This window comes from Salarias fasciatus, unplaced genomic scaffold (genome assembly GCF_902148845.1).
Source record: "Salarias fasciatus unplaced genomic scaffold, fSalaFa1.1, whole genome shotgun sequence".
NCBI classification, from domain to species: Eukaryota; Metazoa; Chordata; class Actinopteri; order Blenniiformes; family Blenniidae; genus Salarias; species Salarias fasciatus.
The window spans coordinates 223073-246403 of NW_021941381.1; the positions used below are offsets into that span (position 1 = coordinate 223073).

Here is a 23331-nt window from a genome sequence, read left to right on the forward strand (position 1 = left end):
GAAGACCAGTTCTGTGATGCAGTGGTCTATGGTCAATGACCACGCCCCCCTCGTCTAACCCGCCCTCCAGTGTTTTCTTCCAGGTCAGACGACGAGTTGGTTTTTGTTTGTTGTTAGACAATAACACGATGGAAATATGGAAAACCACATCTGGCCACGGTGATGTGTTTCCACCTCCAGACGGTCTGCGCGAAGGATCGGCTGATTCGAAAAGGTAAAGACCGCGTTTGAAACATGTCGCAGTCTGCCATCCCAGGAGGAGTGAGACAGAAAGGCTGGAAGAGTGATACATTGGAACGGGGGGGTGGGGCAGCGTGCGACAGGACAGCCGCGGAGAGACACATCACAACCGGGGGGTTGAGACAGGACAGCCGCGGAGTGAGGCATAAACACCATGGATTACAGTCGCCACGGCCCCAATCCAAGTCATCTCACCTCACCGGCCGCAAGCCAAGTCAGTCCCGACTCCCCACCAACTCGGTCCCAACTAACTGAAAAAAATGACCGGTAAATTTGTGTGGTGCGCCGCTGCAAGCCTGTCACATATACCTGTCAATCAAAAAAGGGAAGGGGCGGGGCTAAAATAGCGCAACAACCAACGAAAACCGGCATTGTTGTCACGTGAATCTGCTCGAGGGTGAGCAGACGTCATACACGGAGACGCCCCATTCACGCTGCTGTATGCTGCATAGAAGTGACCATAAATCCATCAGTTTTCAACGTCTGATGGAGTTTCTTATAAACACCATACATGGAGGACACACAGACATAAACAGAATGAGATGAAGTCATAAAGTCTTCAGGCAGAGATTTTTATTGAGAGAATCGGTTAAAGGATGTATATTGTACTTGATTGCTGTTATGGTTGTATGATTCTGATCAGCATTACTGATATTGTACGGTTATATCTATTATTATCACATATTATTGCCACAATTATTATAATTGATATTTTTATTGAAAGTTAAGGTGGAACCGTCAGATGAGAATCAAATTCTCCTGGGGTAAAGACCACCCCAGTGCTCAATAAATAAAGGAGCACAGTTCATTTCAGACCATAGGGATTTCAGTTCCCAAATATCCCACTTTGTAATGACAATAGAAAACAACAATCTTTTTTCATTAGTTTGTTTCTGCTCTTGGAAAATACATCAAGAAAAAGTAGACCAGGTACACAGAACAAACAGCAATACAGGTATTTTCATGAACAATGCTTATGTGGCAATGTTTTCTATTTCTATGCATTTATGGGGAAAATTATGAAATCTGTGGTGCTCTTGCAGAAAATTACCATTGGATGTTGACTGAATTTTATTTGTGGGAAGAAGATTGGAGGAAGATCAGACTAAATCTGGATGAGAGACACTGATGCTGGACACCATGGCCCGAACAAAACATCAATAAACACGTATTTTATAGTAGTTTGTAGATATGCAGATGGTTTTAATGAGACCGATGTTGTAACCGATTCTTTACTGTTTATGGTATTTATCATGTTGAAACTTAGTATGAATCAAAATAAAATACAATATAATAATTAATATGGAAACAGCATACTGTGATGATTAGAATGTAACAATGGAAGTAATAGTCATAATAGCAATTATAAAAGTTAAATATAATAAAAAAAATATTAACTATAGTAATATGATAATACCATGTGATAATAATAGATATAACAGTACAGTATCACAAAAATGCTCCTGGGGATCTTCAAAGATTTAGATATTTTTTAATAACTAACCCAGACTTGTACTTCTTAACAACTTTGTCTCTGACTTGTTTGGAGAGTTCTTTGGTCTTCATAGTGGTGTTTGGTTTGCGGCACCTCTTTATTAGATGTTGCCGTCTGAGACCTTTCAGAAGAGGTGTGTATATACTGATAGATCATATGACACTTAGATTGGACACAGGTGAACTTTGTTTCACTAATAGTGTGACTTCTGAAGGTAATTGGTTGAACCAGAGCATTTTAGGGCCTTCATAACAAAGGAGGTTAACATATGCACATGGCAATTTTCAGTTTTATATTTAAAAAAAGAAAAAAAAATGGATTTATGTTTCTCATTTCACTTCAAAACTTGGACTATTTTATGCAGATCCATCAAATAAAATTCTGATTTGAAAAGAATGTTCAAATTAGAGGTTGCAATATAACAAATTAGGTAAAAGGTCAAGGGGGTGAATACTTTTGCAAGGCACTGTACGTGCGTGTATTGGTGTGTATCTGTAAATGTGTGTGTGTGCGTGTGTGGAGATGTATGTTAGTGTGTGTGGTGTTTATAAGAGTGAGAATGCATGTTTTTGCTGTGGATCTGTGAATGAAGAGGAGTGGAGTGTTTGTGTAGGTGAAAGCATGTGTAGTGTACAAATCTATAGTGACTAAGTCTAGCTGGTTTAAGCATGGGGGTGTAGGACTGTTCGTGTGTGTGATGTTTTGAGATTTAAAGGATGATGTGGAAATATTCTAAGGTGTGACATGTGATATGGATAATACTGACATTTAGGAAACAAAGGGAAAACAGAAGAAGTGAATGTGAAAGCTGGAGGAAAAGAGAAAAAAAAAACTTAAAAAACCTAATCCTACCCCCATAAGTGAAAAACGTGAACGTGAGTGTTTTTTTGTTTTTTGTTTTTTGTTTTTTTGCAAACATTATATATGAGGATATCGTACCTTTGATTCTATCAATAGCGGATCATTTATATAACTTGCAAAACTGATTTTTTTTTATTTCTTTCTTTTTTAAGAACCAACCTGAATCCCAGTGTGTGTGTGATTAGCACCGGTATGCAGGTGATCAGTAGAGCCAGGGGGTGACAGCTGACCTACATACAGTCTATCTAAGTCTGATTAAAAAGGGTATGTTTTTAACTCCCTTTGAAAACATCAACAGTCTCTGCGGTCCTGAGGTTCTCCGGCAGGCTGTTCCACAGGCGGGGGCCGTAATGGCTTAAAGCCGCCTCGCCATGGGTCTTGGTTCTGGCTTTAGGAACACACAGTAAGCCGCTGCCAGAGGACCTCAGGGCCGCAAGGGTCGATACGGTAAAAACAGGTCAGCTAAATGAGAAAGAGCAAGGCCGTTAAGACATTTCAAAACTAATAAGAGAACTTTAAAGGAATACTCCAAAGATTATGGACCCACGCCCTGTCCCGATCATTTACACAGTGAGATAAGCTCATAAATACCTTTTTTGTGTCCGTTCCTCCAGTGCCTGGCTAACAGCTGTTAGCATCAGAGTTAGCTTAGCTCAACTACGGCAGGTGAAGAGGAGACAGAGCCAGACTGAGAAAGTGGACAAAATCCTCCTTCCAGTGGTCCAGGGGACGGCGTATTAGCACGTGAAGTAAATCCGAATGGTTATAAAACATTTTAAAAGACGTGTTTTCTTTTCAATCCATTAACATTAGTGATGGGAATTCCGGCTCTTTTTAGGGAACCGACTCTTTCAGTTCGGCTCACTAAAAAGAGTCGGCTCTTTTGGCTCCCAAACGGCTCTTCAGATTTTTTTTTGTTGCTTTAATCGATATATTACCAATAATAATGTAACGTTATGCACAAAATGAATTAATAATTAATAAAAAAAAATGTATTATACTACTATATTATGATAGCCTTTATTTTTTCACTCTGCAGTGAACTTTCAACTAATTTAACCTTTTAACTTTTTTACACGAAGCAACTTTAAAGTCAAGCAACACAGAATTCCTGAAAAACACATGACACAACAAAATGTAAATTACAAATATTTACTTTTCAGTGCAACAACAAATAAACTATGAAATACAAGAATAAACTTTTAGCTTTTTTATACTTAACAGATTTAAAGTGAAACACAGGATCCCTGAAAAACACACGAAATATAAATTTAAATGGTAAATGGTAAGTGGACTACACTTGTATAGCGCTTTTTACCCTGCATGACAGAGCCCAAAGCGCTTCACACTGCAATATCACATTAACCTGTTCACACCATACTCGGTGGTGGTAAGCTGCTGTTGTAGCCACAGCTGCTCTGGGGCAGACTGATTTACAGATCTACAAAAAAATAAATTCTCAAATACAAACAATTTTAGCTTGTTATACACTCAACAAATTTAAAGTCAAACAACAACACAGAATCCCTGAAAAAAAATTCAAAACAACAAAATAAAAATTACAAATATTAACTCTTCAATGCTATAAATAAACTATAAAATACAAGAACTTCTAACTATTTACAATTCAACTTTTGACCAATTTAGACTGAAACAACACAGAACCCCTGAAAAACACGCAAAAAATAAATAAATCAATCAATCAATTAAAATGTGTAAAACAAAAAGAAAAAAAACAGCACTCTCTACTGAAGATTGGCATTTAGAAACGCCAAGTGCCTCAGCTTTGAGCGACTGATTCGGCTTCTTCCATCGGTGATTATCTGACCTGTTTAGAGACGATTCTCTCAGAGGGAACTATATGACATTTTGGTCTTGCAGACAATGCACTCTGCTTTTGGAGCCATCAATATAATTAAAATGAGTCCAAATTTGGCTCCTTTTCCTGATATGACTAATTTCTTTTTTACTTTCTTTCTTTTTGTCCCCCATATTGCACTCTCTCTCCTCTCTTGACCCGTTCCTGTGCTCACTGTGCTGCTGCTGTGTGTGTGTGTGTGCTCGGCTGCAGCCCCTCCCCCCTCTGCTCAGCACACTAAGCAGCGCAGACAGAGAAAAAAAGCGTCTGGAAGGGAGCCGGCTCCTGATTGGTGGGGAGCCGGCTCCCGTCGTTCACTTCAAAGAGCCGGCTCATAGAGCCGTTACGTTCGCGAACGACACATCACTAATTAACATAAAGTGTTGATCCACACAGACCTGCGCATGGCAGAGCTCCGCGGAAGGATATACCGGAGCACAGCAGTAGAAGCATAGACTCAGCCTCTGTGCGCCGGTATATCCTTCCGCAGCGCACTGTGCTTGTGCAGGTCTGTGTTTATCAAAACGCTATTTTAAGGGATTGAAAAGAAAACACATCTTTTAAAATGTTTTATTACCATTCGGATTTACTTCACGTGCTGATACGCCGTCCCCTGGACCACTGGAAGGACTATTTTGTCTACTTTCTCAGTCTGGCTCTGTCTCCTCTTCACCTGCCGTAGTTGAGCTAAGCTAACTACGATGCTAACAGCTGTTAGCCAGGCACTGGACGAACAGACACAAAAAAGGTATTTATGAGCTTATCTCACTCTGTAAATGATCGGGATAGGGCATGGGTCCAAAATCTTCAGAGTATTCCTTTAAAATCGATCCTGAAGTGGACACGGAGCCAATGCAGCGACTGTAAAACCGGTGTAATGTGGGCCTGCCCCCTTGTCCTCGTCAGCAGATGCCACTGAATTTTGTAATAGTTGTAGGTTTGAAATAACTTTTTGGGAAGACCAGAGAGCAAGGCATTACAATAATCTAACCGATAGGAGATAAAAGCTGCATTTGTACCTCTGTACTGGCCTGAGAGAGAAGCGGGCGGACTCTAGCTATATTCTTAAGATGATAAAATCCAATCTTAGTTATGTTTTTAATGTGTGGAATAAAATGTAGCTCAGAGTCAAAGAGCACACCAAGGTTTTTGTGCTGGTACCGCTCCAAAAAGAGTCACTGACAGGCACTGGTATGCTTCTCCCTGCACGACATTGTGTCGATGGTCTGTCAGCATCAAGAAGCTTGTTGGGTGAAAAACAGTTAAGGTGGACGGGTTTTTATGAAAGGCCAATTACTGATGGGATATGATCATGGCAACTGGAATTCATCCAATCAGCTTCGTGGGCTATAATGCTTTTAGGACAATTCAAAATGTGCCTCAAGGCAACGCTTTACTGAGAAACATGGTGTTACAGGCTCACCTAAAGGCTGGTCCATGCTTCACATGTACGCGTTTCCGCGTCCGCTTTGGAGCCTCCGCACCAAAGATGCGGACGCACTTTCTCCCATACTAAATTTTGAGCTTAGCTGTGCGCATTCCATGCAGGCATGGTGATTCACGCAGCCTCGAGAAGCTTTTCCGGCACTACAGACTGTTTATCTGCCCCTTTATTACGGATTATTAAGAGAAAATTAAGCACATACACTGTCAGTACATTATCATTAAGTATTAAAGTTTATTAATGGTGCATTCACACCGGATGCGCTGCAAGCGTCACAGGTGTCACTGACGCCTCAGTTGACGCATGTAAAGTGATGACTTCGACGCGTGTGCTGATCTACACACGATGCTTGCGACGCGCGGCAGCTCATTGGCGGGAGTGGGAGGAGCTTCTGTGTCCTGTCTTCATGTTGACAATGGCGGATCCCATTGAGACACTGGCTCGGCTTTATTTAATAAAGAAAGCCAGAAAACGGCGTCGTCAGGCGCCTGTGCAATGTTTTTGGGTTCATCCCATCCTGCAGCGGTGTTCGCAATTTGGCGAATTTCACCATTTGCTCCAGGAGCTGCATGAGGATGAGGTTCGCTTTCAGCAGGACTTCCGCCTCTCCCGGCCCGGTTTGACGACGTTCTGGCCCGCATCGGCGCTCAGAGTGCTGGTCTGCGATTGGATGACGCTCCGCGTTGACGCTTCCAAAGTTCAATTTTCCCAACTTCAGGCGCTGACGCCTGCAACACGTGGCGCATGTGAGGCGCGTCGCCAACGCTCGAAAAGCGCCGCTCAAAAAGCGCCGCTCGAAAAGCGCCTGATGCGCGTTAGGTCCGTTGAAGCTCGTCTACCAGAGACTGTGAATGTAAAAGCAACGCCGTGACGCTTGCAACGCGTCCGGTGTGAACGCACCATTAGCCTTTTTTTCCTGTTTCTGAATTGCGGGGCGGCGCCGGAGCGATTAGTTACTTTCACTTCTGTCAGCAGACCTTCTCCTCCCTCCAGACAGAGTCTGATCTCTCTTTCCACGAGTTTTTCTCTCTCGGTGTCTTTAAGTGGAGCCATCAGGCTGTAGCTCCGTCTACTTTAACTTTTACCGTCATGTTTTGTTTGCTGTGGCGCTCTGGCGATGTGTATACCGGTGCAACCAGCGCGAAACGCCATCTCAAAATCTGGCTGCTGCGCAGACGTCCGCGGATTGGTCCGCGCAGACCCTAGCGGACAGGAATTCATGACGATTTTTACGTCACGCGGACCAACGCGCAACGCGCACCCACGCGGACATGTGAAGCATGGACGGGCCTTAAAGGCTCTGGCCTCAATCTCCATGGAAAATAAAAGTCAGAAAGAAACATTCCCATCTTCAATACAAGAATCATTTAGAGATTTGCCATGCAGAAGAGAAGAACGCCAAATCGGTCCTTTGCAGGTGACATCACTCTGTTGCATTGTGGGATGGGAAGATCGTGTTGCGTGATAGGCTGCCATATAAGTCGCATCAACGGAATGGGAGCAGGAGAGAAGGCATTCTCCGTTTTTTTCCAGTTTCCCACATGGGAAAGAAATGACGGGGAGCAGACTGAGGAAATGATGAAGAGGCGTCAGACGGCGGGGGTCGCAGCAGTGACATGAAAGAGCATCATTTTCCACTCCATATCTGCCAACATGGTTGTTTTCTCTCGGCATTTTCATAAAGGCAAGTAAGCGAGTTTGTTTTGTAGCAATTTTACTGAACATGTGGTTTTTTCAGATTGAAGTTACGTTAGCCGCTAACGGTTAGCGCACCTGTGAACTAGCTTCACCCAGCTGCGAGCCAACTTCACTTGTGAAATACAGTCAGCGGAGGAGGGCAGTGGAGAATCACTTCATGCTAAATCTGTTTATTTTATTTCTTCATCTTAAATTTAAACTTTACGGAGGGAGTGACTTCAGAGATCCAGTCAGACCTGCTGTCCAGAGGAGGACACGTCATGTCAGTTCTGTCCTCACAGACAAGTAGAGACAAATACACTCCCTGGTACACTGCAGCACACATCATCACATCAGATTTGATTTCCTTTTGAGAACAAACATACAGTCATTGATTTGTTTGCTATAATTGATCAAACTAAATTTACAACACATCCCAGAGGAGAACAGAGTCAGCAGCTTGTCAGTCAGACGATGTTCTAGCCTGAGAAACAATCAGCACAACAAATCCCTCTGCACCTGTCTGTATTTACAGTCCTTGTAACTCACAGTCTGACCTGGTAGCATGTGTGATTAACTTACCAGTGTGCAATATTATGCAAGCATCCAGTGTTTACTAGCTTTCTCAATAAAACCTAACCTGTGTCTGCAGGTCAACCAGCCTATGAAATGATGGAGACTGACCCAGACTGGGCACCATCCCTACATCTGGACACACATCGGTCACACCAACAAATGCAGCGCGATCTGCAAGGCGATTTAGGTGGGAGCAGCTAAGGAAAGCACCAGAGACGGGAGTATGCCGGGATGCAGAGACTGGAGAGCTGCAGACTGAGGAGGGGACCTCGGAGCCTGGAAAAAAATAACCAGAGTGAGGACGTGACACCTGATGCTGAGGAAGACAGCAGTCGGCTGCTCACAGAAGATGACACACACACACACACACACACACACACACACACACACACACACCAGTCAGGATGCCACACAGACTATTTCTAATGTTTGTGGAAGCATGTTTTTGTATCTGACATACAATAATAAAGCTTGTCACTGACACTTTCAGTCTTTTTGCATCTGATAACCGCTTCCAGCTTAAACAACATAGCTGCAACATGTGTGCACGTCTCTGCTGTTCCAGCCATACATGTGCAGTGACCAAGTGATCTGGCTCCTCATGGCTCCATGATGGCCCAGGCCTTCAGTGGTGGATCCTTCAGACGGTGGGAGTGCAAGACCTGTACACAACACATTTAATTTAATTTAATTTAATTACTGCCAACATTGCCACTGTTTCTGGTTTACAAAACAAGGACAGGGTGACAGGTTTCTGTCTGTGGTTAGACAAGGTGATGCCTGCTATAAGCATTCATTTATAACTGCTTCATACTTGAGTGATGCATGATAATAATAATAATAATACATTTAATTTCACAGCGCCTTTCAGAACACTCAAGGACACTTTACACAAGGTTAAAAACATTACAAATAAAACAACAGACAACATAACAGCAAAAAGAGAAGTTAAGGCGACAGGCAGATGAAACAGGAGGGTTCTGAGTATGACAGCAAGGTTTTCAATGTTGGACAATGACCACCTTTTTCTTGCACGTGGCATGTGAATGTGAGGTCATTTTGTCACAATATATAACACATGAGTTTTCCATTACCCTCAGTTAAAACTCGTAGAGCAAATCAGACAAAACCAGCGTGCCCAACAACCACAACTGGACTGATGACAGGTGAGCTTACCTTTGCTGTCAAATGCGAACACATCCTGCACCCTGCCATTTGTCAAATGTCTGTGCGCTTCCAGAGATTTATAATTTCGGAACTGCTCACATGTGTAGGCGCTGACACCGTAAACCAGGCAGTTTATGAAGTCCAGCGCCGAAGTCGGAGGCAGCAATGCGGCGTCAGAGCTCCAGTCTCTGGTTTTCAGGTCATATGGATCGATGTTTTTATTTGTGGCCAATTTAACCCTGGCCTCCTTTATAAGTTTGTCTCTGTACCGTGTCCTCTCGTTGCTCTTGTTCTTCTCCATGTGGGAAAATGCCGAAAAGAAGGTAATGAAATCACTATGATGCGCTCACTGCTCTGTTGTTTTCGTATACAATGCCTGCAAAATGGCGAATGGGGGGGGCGTGTCACCGGTTTGGTCACGTGTCTGCAAAGGACCGATTGCCTGAACAAATAAGCTGTCAGGTCCACATAAATAAACACAGTTGTCTTTACACACAATACTGCAGAAATATGTTGTGCTTTACAGATTCGTGTCAATTTTTATGAGTAGTTTTTACTGATGTGACAGTTTTTTAATCTGCTCATTTTTTCTTGATTGTTCAACTCAAATGTTGAAATTGTCAAAATCGCATGCTCATGCAATAAGGTATTTATGTTTTGCATACAAATTCCTCAAGTGATTGATATTGGCAATAAATAATTATATTTCACAGAGCATTGGTGTCTGTTGTTGTCACTAGTCTGGTCAGATGCATATGGAATAATCAGTTTGCTCAAGAATGTAAAAAAGAAAAGAAAGGAGTTCTATTGAATCCAGGGAGTAGTGGAGCTCATAAAGCACAGTTCCACCTACATTATTTTTCAGCAATGCTTCAACTGCTAAGTGTCGGTGCATTGTTAAATTGACAAGAGAGCAAAAGCTGAAGATGATGGTTCATGTCCACTTCATGTCCAGCAGGTAATGGATCCGAACCTTTCCTGTCTCATCCTTTTCAATCTCATTTGCCTGGTTGCCTGCACTTCTGAGAACCACCAGCACAATGGCAGCCACCACTATGATTACTGTGTGGTTGGAGGTGGTCCTGCAGGACTTCAGATGGGTTACTTCCTCTCCAAGGCTCAAAGGAACTACATCATTTTGGAGAGGAACTCGGGACCTGGCAGCTTCTTCAACAAGTAAGAGTCTTGATGTGATATGACATATTCCTCATCTTGCATCACCTTTGGCTCATGTCCTCTGTCTTTGGCTTGTGGCATTCTCAGATATCCCAGACACAGGAAGCTCATAAGCATAAACAAGATCCACACAGGAAGACAGAACCGGGAGTTCAACCTCCGCCACGACTGGAACTCGTTGCTGAGCGATGATCCCAACCTCCTGTTCAAGAGAGTCAGCAGAGAGTTTTACCCACCAGCGGATACCTTCCCTCTCTACCTGTCCATGTTTGTGAAGGAGCTTGGCTTGAGGGTCCTGTACGGTGTGGACATCGGAAAGATCCGAGCTGTACAGTCACAGACTGCCAGGCGCTACCTCCTGACTGATCAACATGGATCACACTACTTCTGCAGGTGCTTTGCAGTACTGTGACCTCACAGATTAGAAACCCACACTTGTGTTTGTGGATTGACCTTGCTCTTCTTTGGCCCCTTCTCTCCAGCATCCTTCTGGTGGCTACAGGCTTGTGGGTTCCTCAAACAGTAGACTTTGTGGGGTCAGACCTGGTGGAGGGCTACGAGTCCATCTCAACAAACCCAGAAGACTTCAAGAATCAGGCGGTACTGATCCTTGGAAAGGGGAATTCTGCCTTTGAAACAGCCCAGAGCATCCTGGGAAGCGCGAGTCGGGTGCACATGCTGAGCTCCAGCCCGGTTCGACTTGCTTGGCAAACGCATTATGTTGGGGATCTCAGGTGAGTCTGGATCCTTTGAAGCGGGGGGCAGCAACATCAGTGGGAAAGGCAGCGTGAACAGAGACGACAACTAAAGCAGAGAGCGAGAGAAAGATTGGAGCAGAGACAGAGAGACAGATGTGGCGGCCCCATTTGAACAACTTTCAAAATGGCAAAATTGTTGTAAGTCACTGAAAAGATGACAGAGTGATATTTTCTGCTCTCTGTCTTTATGTAATCAATGAAAATGCAGCACTGTGATCATCACTATGTTTACGCTTTGTTGTGTGAAAGCCAGGTTTGACAGCTTTGGAGGAAAAAAAACAAAATAAAAATACACTATACTGTCTAATAGAGGCCACTCCAAACATATTTTCAATGAGCACTTTATTGCCACATTTAAATCTCTGTCAAAACCGCAAGAGACAGAGCAAATGATCAAGTCTCTGAATGTGGGCATGTGAGCATGTTGACAATTTAGCAGTAATGAAATGTGTCCATGACAGTAGAAAATCTAGGTTTTTCTTAAAAAAATCTAATCCAAAGCTGTATTTTATAACCTTTAAGTTTGTGGTATTTCTAAATGTAAACCGAACCATGTGAAAATGTGCTGAGTTCATTGAGATGTAGTTACTGTGTGTGAGACCCTCATTTCTCAGTAGAAGTGAAGGTACTGAAGCCATTATAGGGCTGGACACTGTGATATGTGAGCTGAAGGGGACTTTCTCATGTGCACTGTGAAAAGTTTTTTTTTTTTTTGGTTTATTTTTTTTAAATAATTTAATGATATAGAACCATTAAAGTTGTATCCCGCCCAATTTATTTTGTAATTTCAAGTTGTGATTTCATGTACATTCCTGCTGGTGAATGTGGCAAACTGTCCATCTTGTTAAAAACATTGCTAGTCCCTGCTTTAAACGGAACAAAAAACGTCTAATATGAACTCAACTCACTGTGAATTTTTGGTCTTTTCTAGAGCTGTGAACAATGAGCTGATAGACACATACCAGCTGAAGTCCCTTGACGGGCTGGTGGAGTCACGTCTGGAGAAAATAGTCATCGCTCGCAAAAAAGACAATGGTGCAAGCAGATCAGGTGGAAAGAGGAAGGAAAAAACAGAACAGCTGTATCTAACTTTGAAAAAGTATGTAAACGTGAAGAACAGCTCAGACGTGACCCGAGAAGAACTCCCATCGCATCATATCGACAACTTCCCAATGCGAAAACCCTATGACCGTGTCATTCGATGTCTCGGATTTCGGTTCAACTTCAGCATATTCGACAGGTGAAGCTTGTGGTGACTGTGGTGTAGTTTTGGTACAAATAATTCTTCATACCTGACACAGTTTGAAAACTCCTCACAGCTCTGCCTGCCCACCGAATAGTGAAAATGCCAAAGGGAGGCTCCCAGGGCTGACGGCCTGGTATGAAGCGACCGACACTCCGGGCCTGTTCGTGTTGGGAACTGCTGGTCACTCCAGAGACTACCGAGCATCTGCTGGTGGTTTTGTCCATGGTTTCCGTTACACAGGTGAAAGTCCTCTTTGTTCCTGACTTCATGGTTTATTATTCCGGGCTGAACAGGTATCACAGTGTTTTTTTTAACAGTTTGTTCTTTCCATCACAGTACGAGCTGTTCATAGAGTTCTTGAGCAGCGATACCATACAAACAACTGGCCTTCAACCACACTGCTGACAACACAGCTGCAGTCTTGGATTTTGAAGAGGGTTGGTGAGGCCTCGGGGCCATACCAGATGTTTGCAGTGCTGGGCGATCTTATACTTCTTCGAGGGTAAGCCCATGCTGTGATAAACAGGAATATCGCTCTGATGAAGGAGATCGTGCTCACAGGGAGTAGCTCAGAGTTTGTCAGTATATACCGAAGGCCTATCTGATGGAAAGTTTGCATCGTCTTCGACACACAAAGGGCCACTGATGTTTCAGCCTTTGCCATCAAACAGCAAGTGCTGTCTAACGCTCATGTGGCTCACCAATCTGCCTCAAACTTCAGGGCTGCCCTGATCACATCCATGTGCCAATAATCGTTCACAGTCATAGTTCCACCTGCTGGCAACAGGAATAGCGCTTTAATATTGCAATGTGAGAACATGTAGAGTATCAGTGTAAAATTTGGTCACATTTTCATCAAAGTGCAGGGACATTGGTTTCCATGGCCTGTGGATGTGTGTGAGGGCCCATGTGTTGCTGCTCACAGCTTTAATTCTTATCTTATTCTCATCCTGTTTCCATTTAGATCAGACTGTGTGTACCTGGATGAGTTCCCGCTCCAGGCTTTGCCTCAGTTCTCTTCACTCTCTGGCCATACAGTCCCCAGCCGCGGGCTAATCGTGGTGCTCATGCAGTACGGGAAGAAGAAGATCGACTACCTGGGGAGTAATAGGGCAGAAACAGATTGGACAAAGGCTTGGAAGTCCAACTTTCTGCATCCAGTTTTATACTACTATGAGACTCTTCCTACTAGTGGGTAGAAACGCTGCAAACAGATGTCGTGTTCATTTCAATCAAAAAAAAAAAACTAATTTGAGGTTGTTGTTTTTTTTGGTTTTTTTGGTTTTGTTTTTCCAGAAGATGACATGAAGCTGCTTCCTGAGGGCTGGCCTTTACCAAGGCCCAAAGCTATTCACCACATGGTTGAGGACTTCCTCGCGGAGTGGGAAAGCCCCATATCTCACATCCAACCACTGCGGCGCTTCCTGGAGCACTGTCTTCAGACTGACCTCAGGACTTTCTATGCAGGTGAAGCTGTTTCTTCATTCTTCATCCCGTCCAAGTAACAAGTCCACAAGCCGAAAGAAACTATTGGAAAATGACCAAAAGTCAGCATAGCGCTCTGAAATATTGCTGGTGGGAAATGCAGACGCATACGAGGGGGTACCCAAAAGAAACCGGAATTTGGTCATAAAATACTAATAATAATGACTTTCGACTTATGGCCGTCAGATGTGCTGCAGGTAAGCCTCGTGCATATCTGTGAAAAATCTGAGCTCCCAGAGTGACACTGACGCCTGTCAGGCGCTTTTTATAGTAACAGAGTGCAGCTGCGCTCTGTGATTTTTCCACAGTGGCGACATTGACTGAGAAGCCAGAGCAGCGCGTAAACATTAAATTTTGATTCTTGCTTGGAAAAACAGCAGCAGAAACACTCACCTTCTTGCAGCAAGCCTTACAAGGATGATGATCTGGGGAAGACTGAGGTCTGTGAGTGGTTCGGGCGGTTTAAGAAGGGCCAGATGTCCATTGAGGATCAGCCCATATCAGGACGACCCTCCACCTCCCACACAGCCAAAATTGTCGGGGAAATTGAAGCAGCTGTGATGGCGGATCGCCGCCGGGTCGTTGGAGAGGTGGCTGATCTGACGGGTGTCTCCTGGAGTTCCTGCCAGAGGATCATAAGCCAGGATTTGGGGCCGAGCCGGGCCTCTGCCAAAATGTTGCGGCGCCTGCTCACACCGGAGCAGAAGGAGACTGGCGTGGACGTGTGCCGGCAAATCAGACGGCAGCTGGAGGACGACGCCGGGCTGTTGTACAAGGTCATCACCGGGGACAAGAGGTGGTGCTACGGGTACGATCCAGAGACCACACAGCAGTCGAGCCAGTGGAAACACCACGGATCCCCTTGGCCAAAGAAAGCACGTCAAGTCCGCTCAAACATCAAAACAATGCTGATCTGCTTCTTCGATGTGCAGGATATCGTCCACAGCGAGTTTGTCCCTCCAGGTCAAACTGTAAATCAGACCTCAAGTCCAAAGACGGCTCCATGAGGATGTGAGAAGGAAGTGGCCCGCGTTGTGGGGGAGTGGAGACTGGTGGATCCACCACGACAATGTGCCTGTGCACAAAGCTCTGCGCGTCACGCAGTTTCTGGAGAAGAATGAGATGAATCTCCTCCCCCATCCGCCTTATTCGCTGGATCTCTCCCCCTGTGACTTTTTCTTGTTCCCCAAGTTGAAGAAGGGGCTGAAGGGACGGCGGTTTGCAGTCGTGGAGGAGGTGCAAGAAAAATCGCAGCCGGTCCTTAAGGAGGTAATTACGCACGACTTTGCCGACACATCCGTCAAGTGGGAAACACGGCTGGAGTGCTGCATTAATGCGGATGGAGATTACTTTGAAGGTGATGGTGATGTTTTATTTTGAAATGTCAGAAATAAAAAGTTACAACCAATTTCCGGTTTCTTTTTGGGTACCCCCTCGTAGTTATGAAAAATATTTATCCCAACTCACACCATTATTGTCGTCCTTGACAGTGTTTTTGCAGCTTTTGGAGAGCCTTGTAGCACTGATAGCTGATTGATTTATTTTTTTAATGTCCATTTTTTAATGTTTAATGCTCCAAAGCAGGTGTTGACATCTTTGGGACGCATGCTTGGGTGGCACACCGTGGCACTAACGCTGTACGCTGGCGCCTTTCAGTATTATGATTATGTATCACCTGATTTGATGGGTTTGAGTGACAGAGCCTGCTCACATTCCCCACAGCGCTGCCACCGCTGTCCCGTCCACGTTCCCCACAGCGCTGCCACCGCTGTCCCGTCCACATTCCCCACAGCGCTGCCACCGCTGTCCCGTCCACATTCCCCACAGTACTGCCACCGCGGTCCCGTCCACGTTCCCCACAGCGCTGCCACCGCGGTCCCGTCCACGTTCCTCACAGCGCTGCCACCGCGGTCCCGTCCACGTTCCTCACAGCGCTGCCACCACGGTCCCGTCCACGTTCCTCACAGCGCTGCCACCACGCGCTGCCACCGCGGTCCCGTCCACGTTCCTCACAGCGCTGCCACCACGGTCCCGTCCACGTTCCCCACAGTGCTGCCACCACGGTCCCGTCCACGTTTCCGTCCACGTTCCTCACAGCGCTGCCACCACGCGCTGCCACCACGCGCTGCCACCACGCGCTGCCACCGCGGTCCCGTCCACGTTCCTCACAGCGCTGCCACCACGCGCTGCCACCGCGGTCCCGTCCACGTTCCTCACAGCGCTGCCACCACGCGCTGCCACCATGCGCTGCCACCGCGGTCCCATCCACGTTCCTCACAGCGCTGCCACCGCGGTCCCGTCCACGTTCCTCACAGCGCTGCCACCACGGTCCCGTCCACGTTCCCCACAGTGCTGCCACCACGGTCCCGTCCACGTTTCCGTCCACGTTCCGCACAGTGCTGCCACCGCGGTCCCATCCACATTCCCCACAGTGCTCCTACCGCATTCCCGTCCACGTTCCCCACAGCGCTGCCACCGCGGTCCCGTCCACGTTTCCGTCCACGTTCCCCACAGCGCTGCCACCGCGGTCCCGTCCACGTTTCCGTCCACGTTCCCCACAGCGCTGCCACCGCGGTCCCGTCCACATTCCCCACAGCACTGCCACCACGTTTCCGTCCACGTTCCGCACAGCGCTGCCACCATGGTCCCGTCCACGTTCCCCACAGCGCTGCCACCGCGGTCCCGTCCACGTTCCCCACAGCGCTGCCACCACGGTCCCGTCCATGTTCCCCACAGTGCTGCCACCGCGGTCCCGTCCACGTTCCCGTCCACGTTCCCCATAGCGCTGCCACCACGCGCTGCCACCGCGGTCCCGTCCACGTTCCCCACAGCGCTGCCACCACGGTCCCGTCCACGTTCCCCACAGCGCTGCCACCACGGTCCCGTCCACGTTCCCCACAGCGCTGCCACCACGCACTGCCACCACGATCCCGTCCACGTTCCCCACAGCGCTGCCACCGCGGTCCCGTCCACGTTCCCCACAGCACTGCCACCACAGTCCCGTCCACGTTACCCACAGTGCTGCCACCACGGTCCCGTCCACGTTCCCCACAGTGCTGCCACCACGGTCCCGTCCACGTTCCCCACAGCGCTGCCACCACGGTCCCGTCCACGTTCCCCACAGCGCTGCCACCACGGTCCACCGCGGTCCCATCCAGGTTCCCCACAGCGCTGTCAACGCAGTTACTAACCCTTTAGCTCTGATGCCTGCTGGAGGAACTGGACGGCAGAAACAGGTCTCCTGCTCTGGTCCCGCGCAGAGAGGCATCGTGAGTGCACAAAACTGTGTGTGATTATGATTTCTATGCTTGCGGAATGTTGGCAATATAATGACACCATAGACATGTCTCTTTGACCAGAGAATGAAACAGGTGCTCAGCCCCACCCGCAGTCAGTTAACAACACAGCACTCTGAGGCATGTTTTCTGCTCAAAATAACAAGCTACAAGCCCCAGATCACAGAGCAGGACCAAGACTAGGAACAGGGATTGCAGTGACTTTCTCGTAGGCATCTTTTGATTTAATGTTGCCTCAGTCTGCACTTGTGTTTAGTTTAAATTGTGTAGCTGTTTGTCCATGTCTTTGAAATGTTAACGTGGCAGATTATATGAAAATCAGAGTGCCGTCAAGGCTGCCTGGTTATAATACAGATATAGCAGGCCTACTATTTTTGCTGTTTTTTTATGTACCATCTTGGCCCGAATATAAGACATTGTTTTTTCCAGAAATGATATTCTCAAAAATGGGGTCGTACTATAATGGAGGACTGGATAGAGCCAAAGTCCCAGTGAGCTGTACTGCCTCTGCTTCATGCAGTGACTCCGCCGCCCCGTTAGGGGGAGCTCGTGAGCTGGACAGAGTTTCAGCCTGCAGCAGTGAGAGAAGAAGACTGAGCAGTGTGGCTGCTGTTGGTTTTTCTAAGGTTCATTTCAAACAGCGCATCGAAAATATCTGCGTGTAAGTACTCGAGTATACTTAGTTGATGTTCAGGGTGGAGGTGGAACTGATACTTGTGAGTTTGTCAGTTTGTTTTGAAGTTTCAACACAGATGCTAATTCCGTTAGCATGTCAATGGAGTTTCCATTAATAGTTAGCATTGAGCTAGCGGCTTTGATTTTAAATACTGACCAGTTTTGTTTTTACACAGTGATGTATGTTGTGATCCATCTTGTGTATTTGTTCAGTTATATGTATATCTGGTTTGTTTCAGTTTTACAGCCTTCAGGAGAAAGTAATAAAAGCTCAGAGCAGCTGAAATCTCCTGCTTTCTTTCTGAAGAACTGTTTTCTACAGGCCAGACTGAACCCAACATTCAGGAGGGCTGAATTATTGAGTGGTGTTGTCCATTCATGAAGTTGAATAGAACTTGAATTTGATGGTTATAAAGTTATTTACATCATTAATGCAGTTATTCAATCTTTGAGGGAACTTAAAGCTGGTGTCCGGAGTTTCCGTTTGTTTCCAATGTATGTATCATTTTTGAACAGAGCTTAAAGGGGAACGGCCGTTTTTACAATCTGGACCTTATTTCACATTCGTCACAACAACATTTACTCACCCGTTTGACTTTCGTGTGATTTGCAGTTGGTTCGGAGATAATTAGATACTCCCATATCCATATAACGGCAGCGGGCGGGGCACCGACATGCAGCCGTTACAGACGCTCTTTTCTCTTATGTTTGTTGTGGTGTGGTAGATACATGTAAATTTATTAAGTCAGCATCACTTAACGCTGTTGGGAAGTCTGTAAAACGGATAGATTGAGCAACTCTCTGGGAGCTCTGAAGCGATGATGTCATCACACTGCGCCGCGGCGCACATTCATTCTGTTTGTTTACATGGAAGTAGCGTCTCTGCTCTGCAGTCAGACCACGGCATCTCCATCGGCTTTTTTAGACATTAGTAAAGAAAAAAATGAATATTTTTAGCATCACGTTACCTCGACCTGTCCTCCTCCTGCAGCCGCTGGAATAGCATTCTTTTTGAGGTTCATTCTCTGGATCTTCTGGTCTTCATTTCATTCCTGAACTGGGAAGAAGTCCTCAGATGTGAAGTGGGCACTACACACCCGATAATCCAAATGTGGTAAAGTTGGAACTTTGATGCTGGGGTCCGTGTTGAGCGCTATTAGCCATAGCTTCAATAAATCCCGGTCACGAAGTGGGAGCCTGTGAGCTCAGTGACGTCCAGCTGGTCATTTCACTTTCACAGCCAGGATATATGCACACTGGAACCATTGTACCAAAGTTACAACCAGCTGAAAATAAACTCTGACTGACTAAAAAGCCAATGGAGATGCCGTGGTCTGACTGCAGAGCAGAGACGCTACTTCCATGTAAACAAACAGAATGAATGTGCGCCGCGGCGCAGTGTGATGACATCATCGCTTCAGCGCTCCCGGAGAGTTGCTCAATCTAGCCGTTTTACAGACTTCCCAACAGCGTTAAGTGATGCTGACTTAATAAATTTACATGTATCTACCACCCCACAACAAACATAAGAGAAAAGAGCGTCTGTAACGGCTGCATGTCGGTGCCCCGCCCGCTGCCGTTATATGGATATGGGAGCATCTAATTATCTCCGAACCAACTGCAAATCACACGAAAGTCAAACAGGGGAGTAAATGTTGTTGTGACGAATGTGAAATAAGGTCCAGATTATAAAAACGACCGTTCCCCTTTAAATGTGTCAGTCTGGTTCGATACTACAATATAATATTAGCATAAAGCAATATGAAAATTTATTTATGAGCCCCACCTTCGTCTCATAGACCCCCATGTTATCCGAAAAAGCGCCGGTCAGCATCAGCCAATAGAGTTCGAGCTTCCGCATTCTCGTGCTGTCAATCAAAGTGTGCACGCAGCGTCGCACTCAGAGAGCACGGCCGCTCACCCAGCAGAGGAGAGTTAGCTCCGCAGCAGCCGCCCCACTTACCTCGGATATATCCACTGTCTGCTGAACATCCATCGTAAACAGCTAAACATGGAGGATGCTGGAGGACTCAGAGGCTCTCATTTTCACCGGACGGATAATAGCGTGCACAATTAAGGGGGCGTGGCTTGGTCGCTCATGGAAGCAAAGGGAGGGCGGAACCTGAGACATTGGATTAAAAACAAAAAACTTCTCTCTTTCAAAACTCCGGACACAAGCTTTAATTGTTGCTTATTTTGAGAAAGAGAATATATTTTTTATTTAATACTGTAGTAATATTTTTTTATCTTAAATCACATGAAATATTATGTCTGTTGTGAGTTTTTGAGTTTAAATAATTGTACAATAAAAAGTCTTTTTGTGAGTAACCTTATTGTCTTCAACATATTTTTATTTTCACAAAATGATTTGAAAAATAGGGATCATCTTATAATCAGAGTCGTCTTATATTCGGGCCAATACGGTATATGTCAGAGGGTTGCAAGAAAAATTTTTTTGCCCTTACTGCTGTTCTGCAATGCTATACTGCAGATATGGTGCTGTTGTGACTGCTTTGTTATAATATACAGACAGTACAGTTGTACTGTAGTCTCGGTTTTTCACTCTCTTACCAGTGGAATGTTTATGAAAGCAATTTTTTGGGTTAATAACAGGAACAAAATGTCTTTGTATGTGTTCTGCAAGAGTGGAATAAAATGTTGGACATGCTTTTTTTTTTTTTTTTTTTTGTGAAAATTTAAAAATGGCACTCCATGTCAAAAAGGTTGCTGACCCCTGCTCTGAAGCATAAAACGAGCTTTGATATGAATGTCTTTGAAAGGCTTTTAGAGCTTCACTTAACAACACTACAAACAAAGAGCATTGGCTCCTAAACATTGGAGGTTCTTTAGACACTCCAACCAGCTTTGGCCACTGAAATGATGCTGCGTTCCAGTTAAGTAGAACTTCTCACTCAGAATAACTTTATCACTCTCAAAAAGGGTTCAAATCTTCCAGCTTAATGCAACATTCATCCAAATTCACTGTACCACTTCATCCAGCCGTGTGAGCTGCAGGATGCTGGAGCTGATCCACAATACAAATGGGTGTTTGCATTAACTCTTTAATATTTTCATCCTGAACAGAAGAAAAAAATATCCATGTCATGAAAACTTTGCAAGCTGCCAGTCGCCCCAGTTTCATCTTTTGGTGTGAAATCCAGCCAAACTCTGGAGCTTTTTCCTGACGCCAGGTTGGAAAGCTCAAAACCAAATTACACCGGCCTCACACTGGAATCTCACAGGACACACTGCTCGACTGCTTCGGAATCTCCCACAGTTTTTGTTTTTCTTCTCTGTCGCGCCGCGCCTCCCCTGAAACCCTCTGGCGCCCCCCAGGGGAGGCGCGCCTCACACTTTGAAAACCGCTGACTTAGAACTTAGAGAAGTGGATTTGTTCACAGATTCAAATCACAACTGACTGCTAGCTGGTTATGTCCAGCAGCAGCCCAGCACTCCCAGCAGGTCGAGCTCAGGTTGTGAAAATGGTGGGTTCATTTCTTTTTCTTAGTTGCACATAAGTTATTGCTTTGGTGCCCTCTGCTGTTTAAGGTTTCTGCCATAATTATTCCCTGAGTCTCAACAGCTGGCTTGCTGTACATATCTGAATCAACCAAGGTTTCTTTCTATCTTTCAGAGTCGTGTTTCCGCTCGTCTCTTACCCACCACAAGCCGCCACCGTTCTGCCAGCAGGGATACCTGAAGCAGCAGGGTGTAATCCACAGCTCTGAGCTTCAGCAGCACTTTCCTACCTCTGGACTCTCTGGCTGATCAGGAACTTGGTTTACCTGGAACTGACCTGCCAATCCCTGACAACCCGGTGTCAGCTGGAACCTCCATGTCTTCAGGACTTGGCCTATGATTGTTGTCCCAACAGTCTGCCAAAGTATCACACTCATGTATTCTCTCTGACACAGTTCCTACTAATAGAGATTTCATAATATCGCTGTGAGTATATTTGAGGTCTGATGGTGCGTTCACACTGGAAGCGTTGCAAGCGTCACGGGCGTCGCTTTTACATTCAAAGTCTATGGTGGACGAGCTTCAACGGACCTGACGCGCATCAGGCGCTTTTCGAGCGTCGCTTTCCGAGCTTTTCGAGCGTTGGCGAAGCGCGTCACGCACGTCACGCGTTGCGGGCGTCAACGCCTGAAGTTGGGAAAATTGAACTTTCGAAGCGTCAACGCGCGCGTCATCCAATCACAGACGAGCACTCTGAGCGCTGATGCAGGCCAGAAGCTCGTCAAACTGGGCCCGGGAGAGGCGGAAGTACCGCCGAAAGCGAACCTCATCCTCACGCTGGCCCCGTGATCTGGATCCGGCCCTGGAGGGTGTGAGAAACTGTGCGGTCGCCGGCGGGCACACACGAACACGACCCGCCACGGGGGCCCACCGCCACGGCGTCGTGGCGGGCTGTTCCCCCGACCCAGCGGCCCAGCCTCCGACCGGCTTTGGCGGCGGGCGACGCGGATCACACCATCGGCCGCCCCCGCCTCTCCGACCGGCTCCTCGGCGACCCGCAGCAGGACCGAGACGCGCGGTCTCACCCAGCGGCGGGCCCGCTCTGTAGGACCGCTGGGTGAGACCGTGCGTCTCGGTCCTGCTGCGGCTCGCCGAGGAGCCGGTCGGAGAGGCGGGGGCGGCCGACGGTGTGATCCGCGTCGCCCGCCGCCAAAGCCAATCGGAGGCTGGACCGCTGGGTCGGGGGAACAGCCCGCCACGGCGCCGTGGCGGGGGGCCCCCGTGGCGGGTCCAGGGTTCATGTGTGCTCTGCTTCTCTCCGTGCTGGAGCCGCTCACTGCGGCTGGCTTACATTTTGCCGAATTCGCCCGAAGAAAATCATAAACAGTTGGTATTCGGACAAACAAACGTCACACTCGGGCTCTAAACGACCACTTTGTCGCCAAATTAAAAAAAAAAAATCTTGATATAGTTATACATTTGAAGAGTTTAGAGCTAAAGTGAAATCAGCTTTAGCAGATCGATTTCGGCACCGATTCCGCCATTGTCAACATGAAGACAGTACACAAGCTCCTCCCACTCCCGCGCGTCGCCAGTGTTGCAAGCTTCGTGTGTAATTTGAACACGCGTCGAATTCCACACTTCACACGCGTCAACTTTGAGGCGTCAGTGACGCCTCTGAAGCTTGCAACGCGTCCGGTGTGAACATAGCATGAGCCTGAGAGCACCAAGGGTGCGAGGGACCCTATTTGAATGTAAGGAATTCTTCTTTCTAATTCTGCTGGAACTGCTGCATTTTTGAGGCCTAAACACACTCAAACTTGCAAGAAAATTCCACACAAGTCAGAATTGGTGAACATTTTTTTTCTTATTATTTTATAGTCATTGCGGATGTGTGTGCCAAAATAGCTCCATGGAG

At 46.4% G+C, this 23331-nt stretch overlaps 1 protein-coding gene across 5 annotated transcripts; it reads left to right on the forward strand.

The window, feature by feature from the left end:
- Positions 1–82: 82 nt before the first annotated feature.
- LOC115385354 (FAD-dependent oxidoreductase domain-containing protein 2-like) lies at positions 83–22331 on the forward strand. 5 transcript variants are annotated; one of them, XM_030087337.1, is made up of 12 exons: positions 8535–8798; positions 9252–9317; positions 9426–9517; positions 10277–10494; positions 10582–10887; positions 10977–11228; positions 12184–12492; positions 12572–12738; positions 12835–13000; positions 13463–13689; positions 13795–13965; positions 21589–22331. In XM_030087337.1, the coding sequence occupies exons 2-12, from the start codon at positions 9311–9313 to the stop codon at positions 21720–21722; spliced, it is 2049 nt and encodes a 682-aa protein (XP_029943197.1). In that variant the 5' UTR covers positions 8535–8798; positions 9252–9310; the 3' UTR covers positions 21723–22331. The 5 variants fall into 5 exon arrangements, with proteins under 5 accessions (XP_029943198.1, XP_029943199.1, XP_029943197.1 ...); XM_030087338.1 differs by lacking the exons at positions 8535–8798; positions 9252–9317; positions 9426–9517 and adding an exon at positions 83–214 and having other exon boundaries at positions 10274–10494; XM_030087339.1 differs by lacking the exons at positions 8535–8798; positions 9252–9317; positions 9426–9517 and adding an exon at positions 89–214.
- The last annotated feature ends 1000 nt before the right edge of the window (positions 22332–23331 follow it).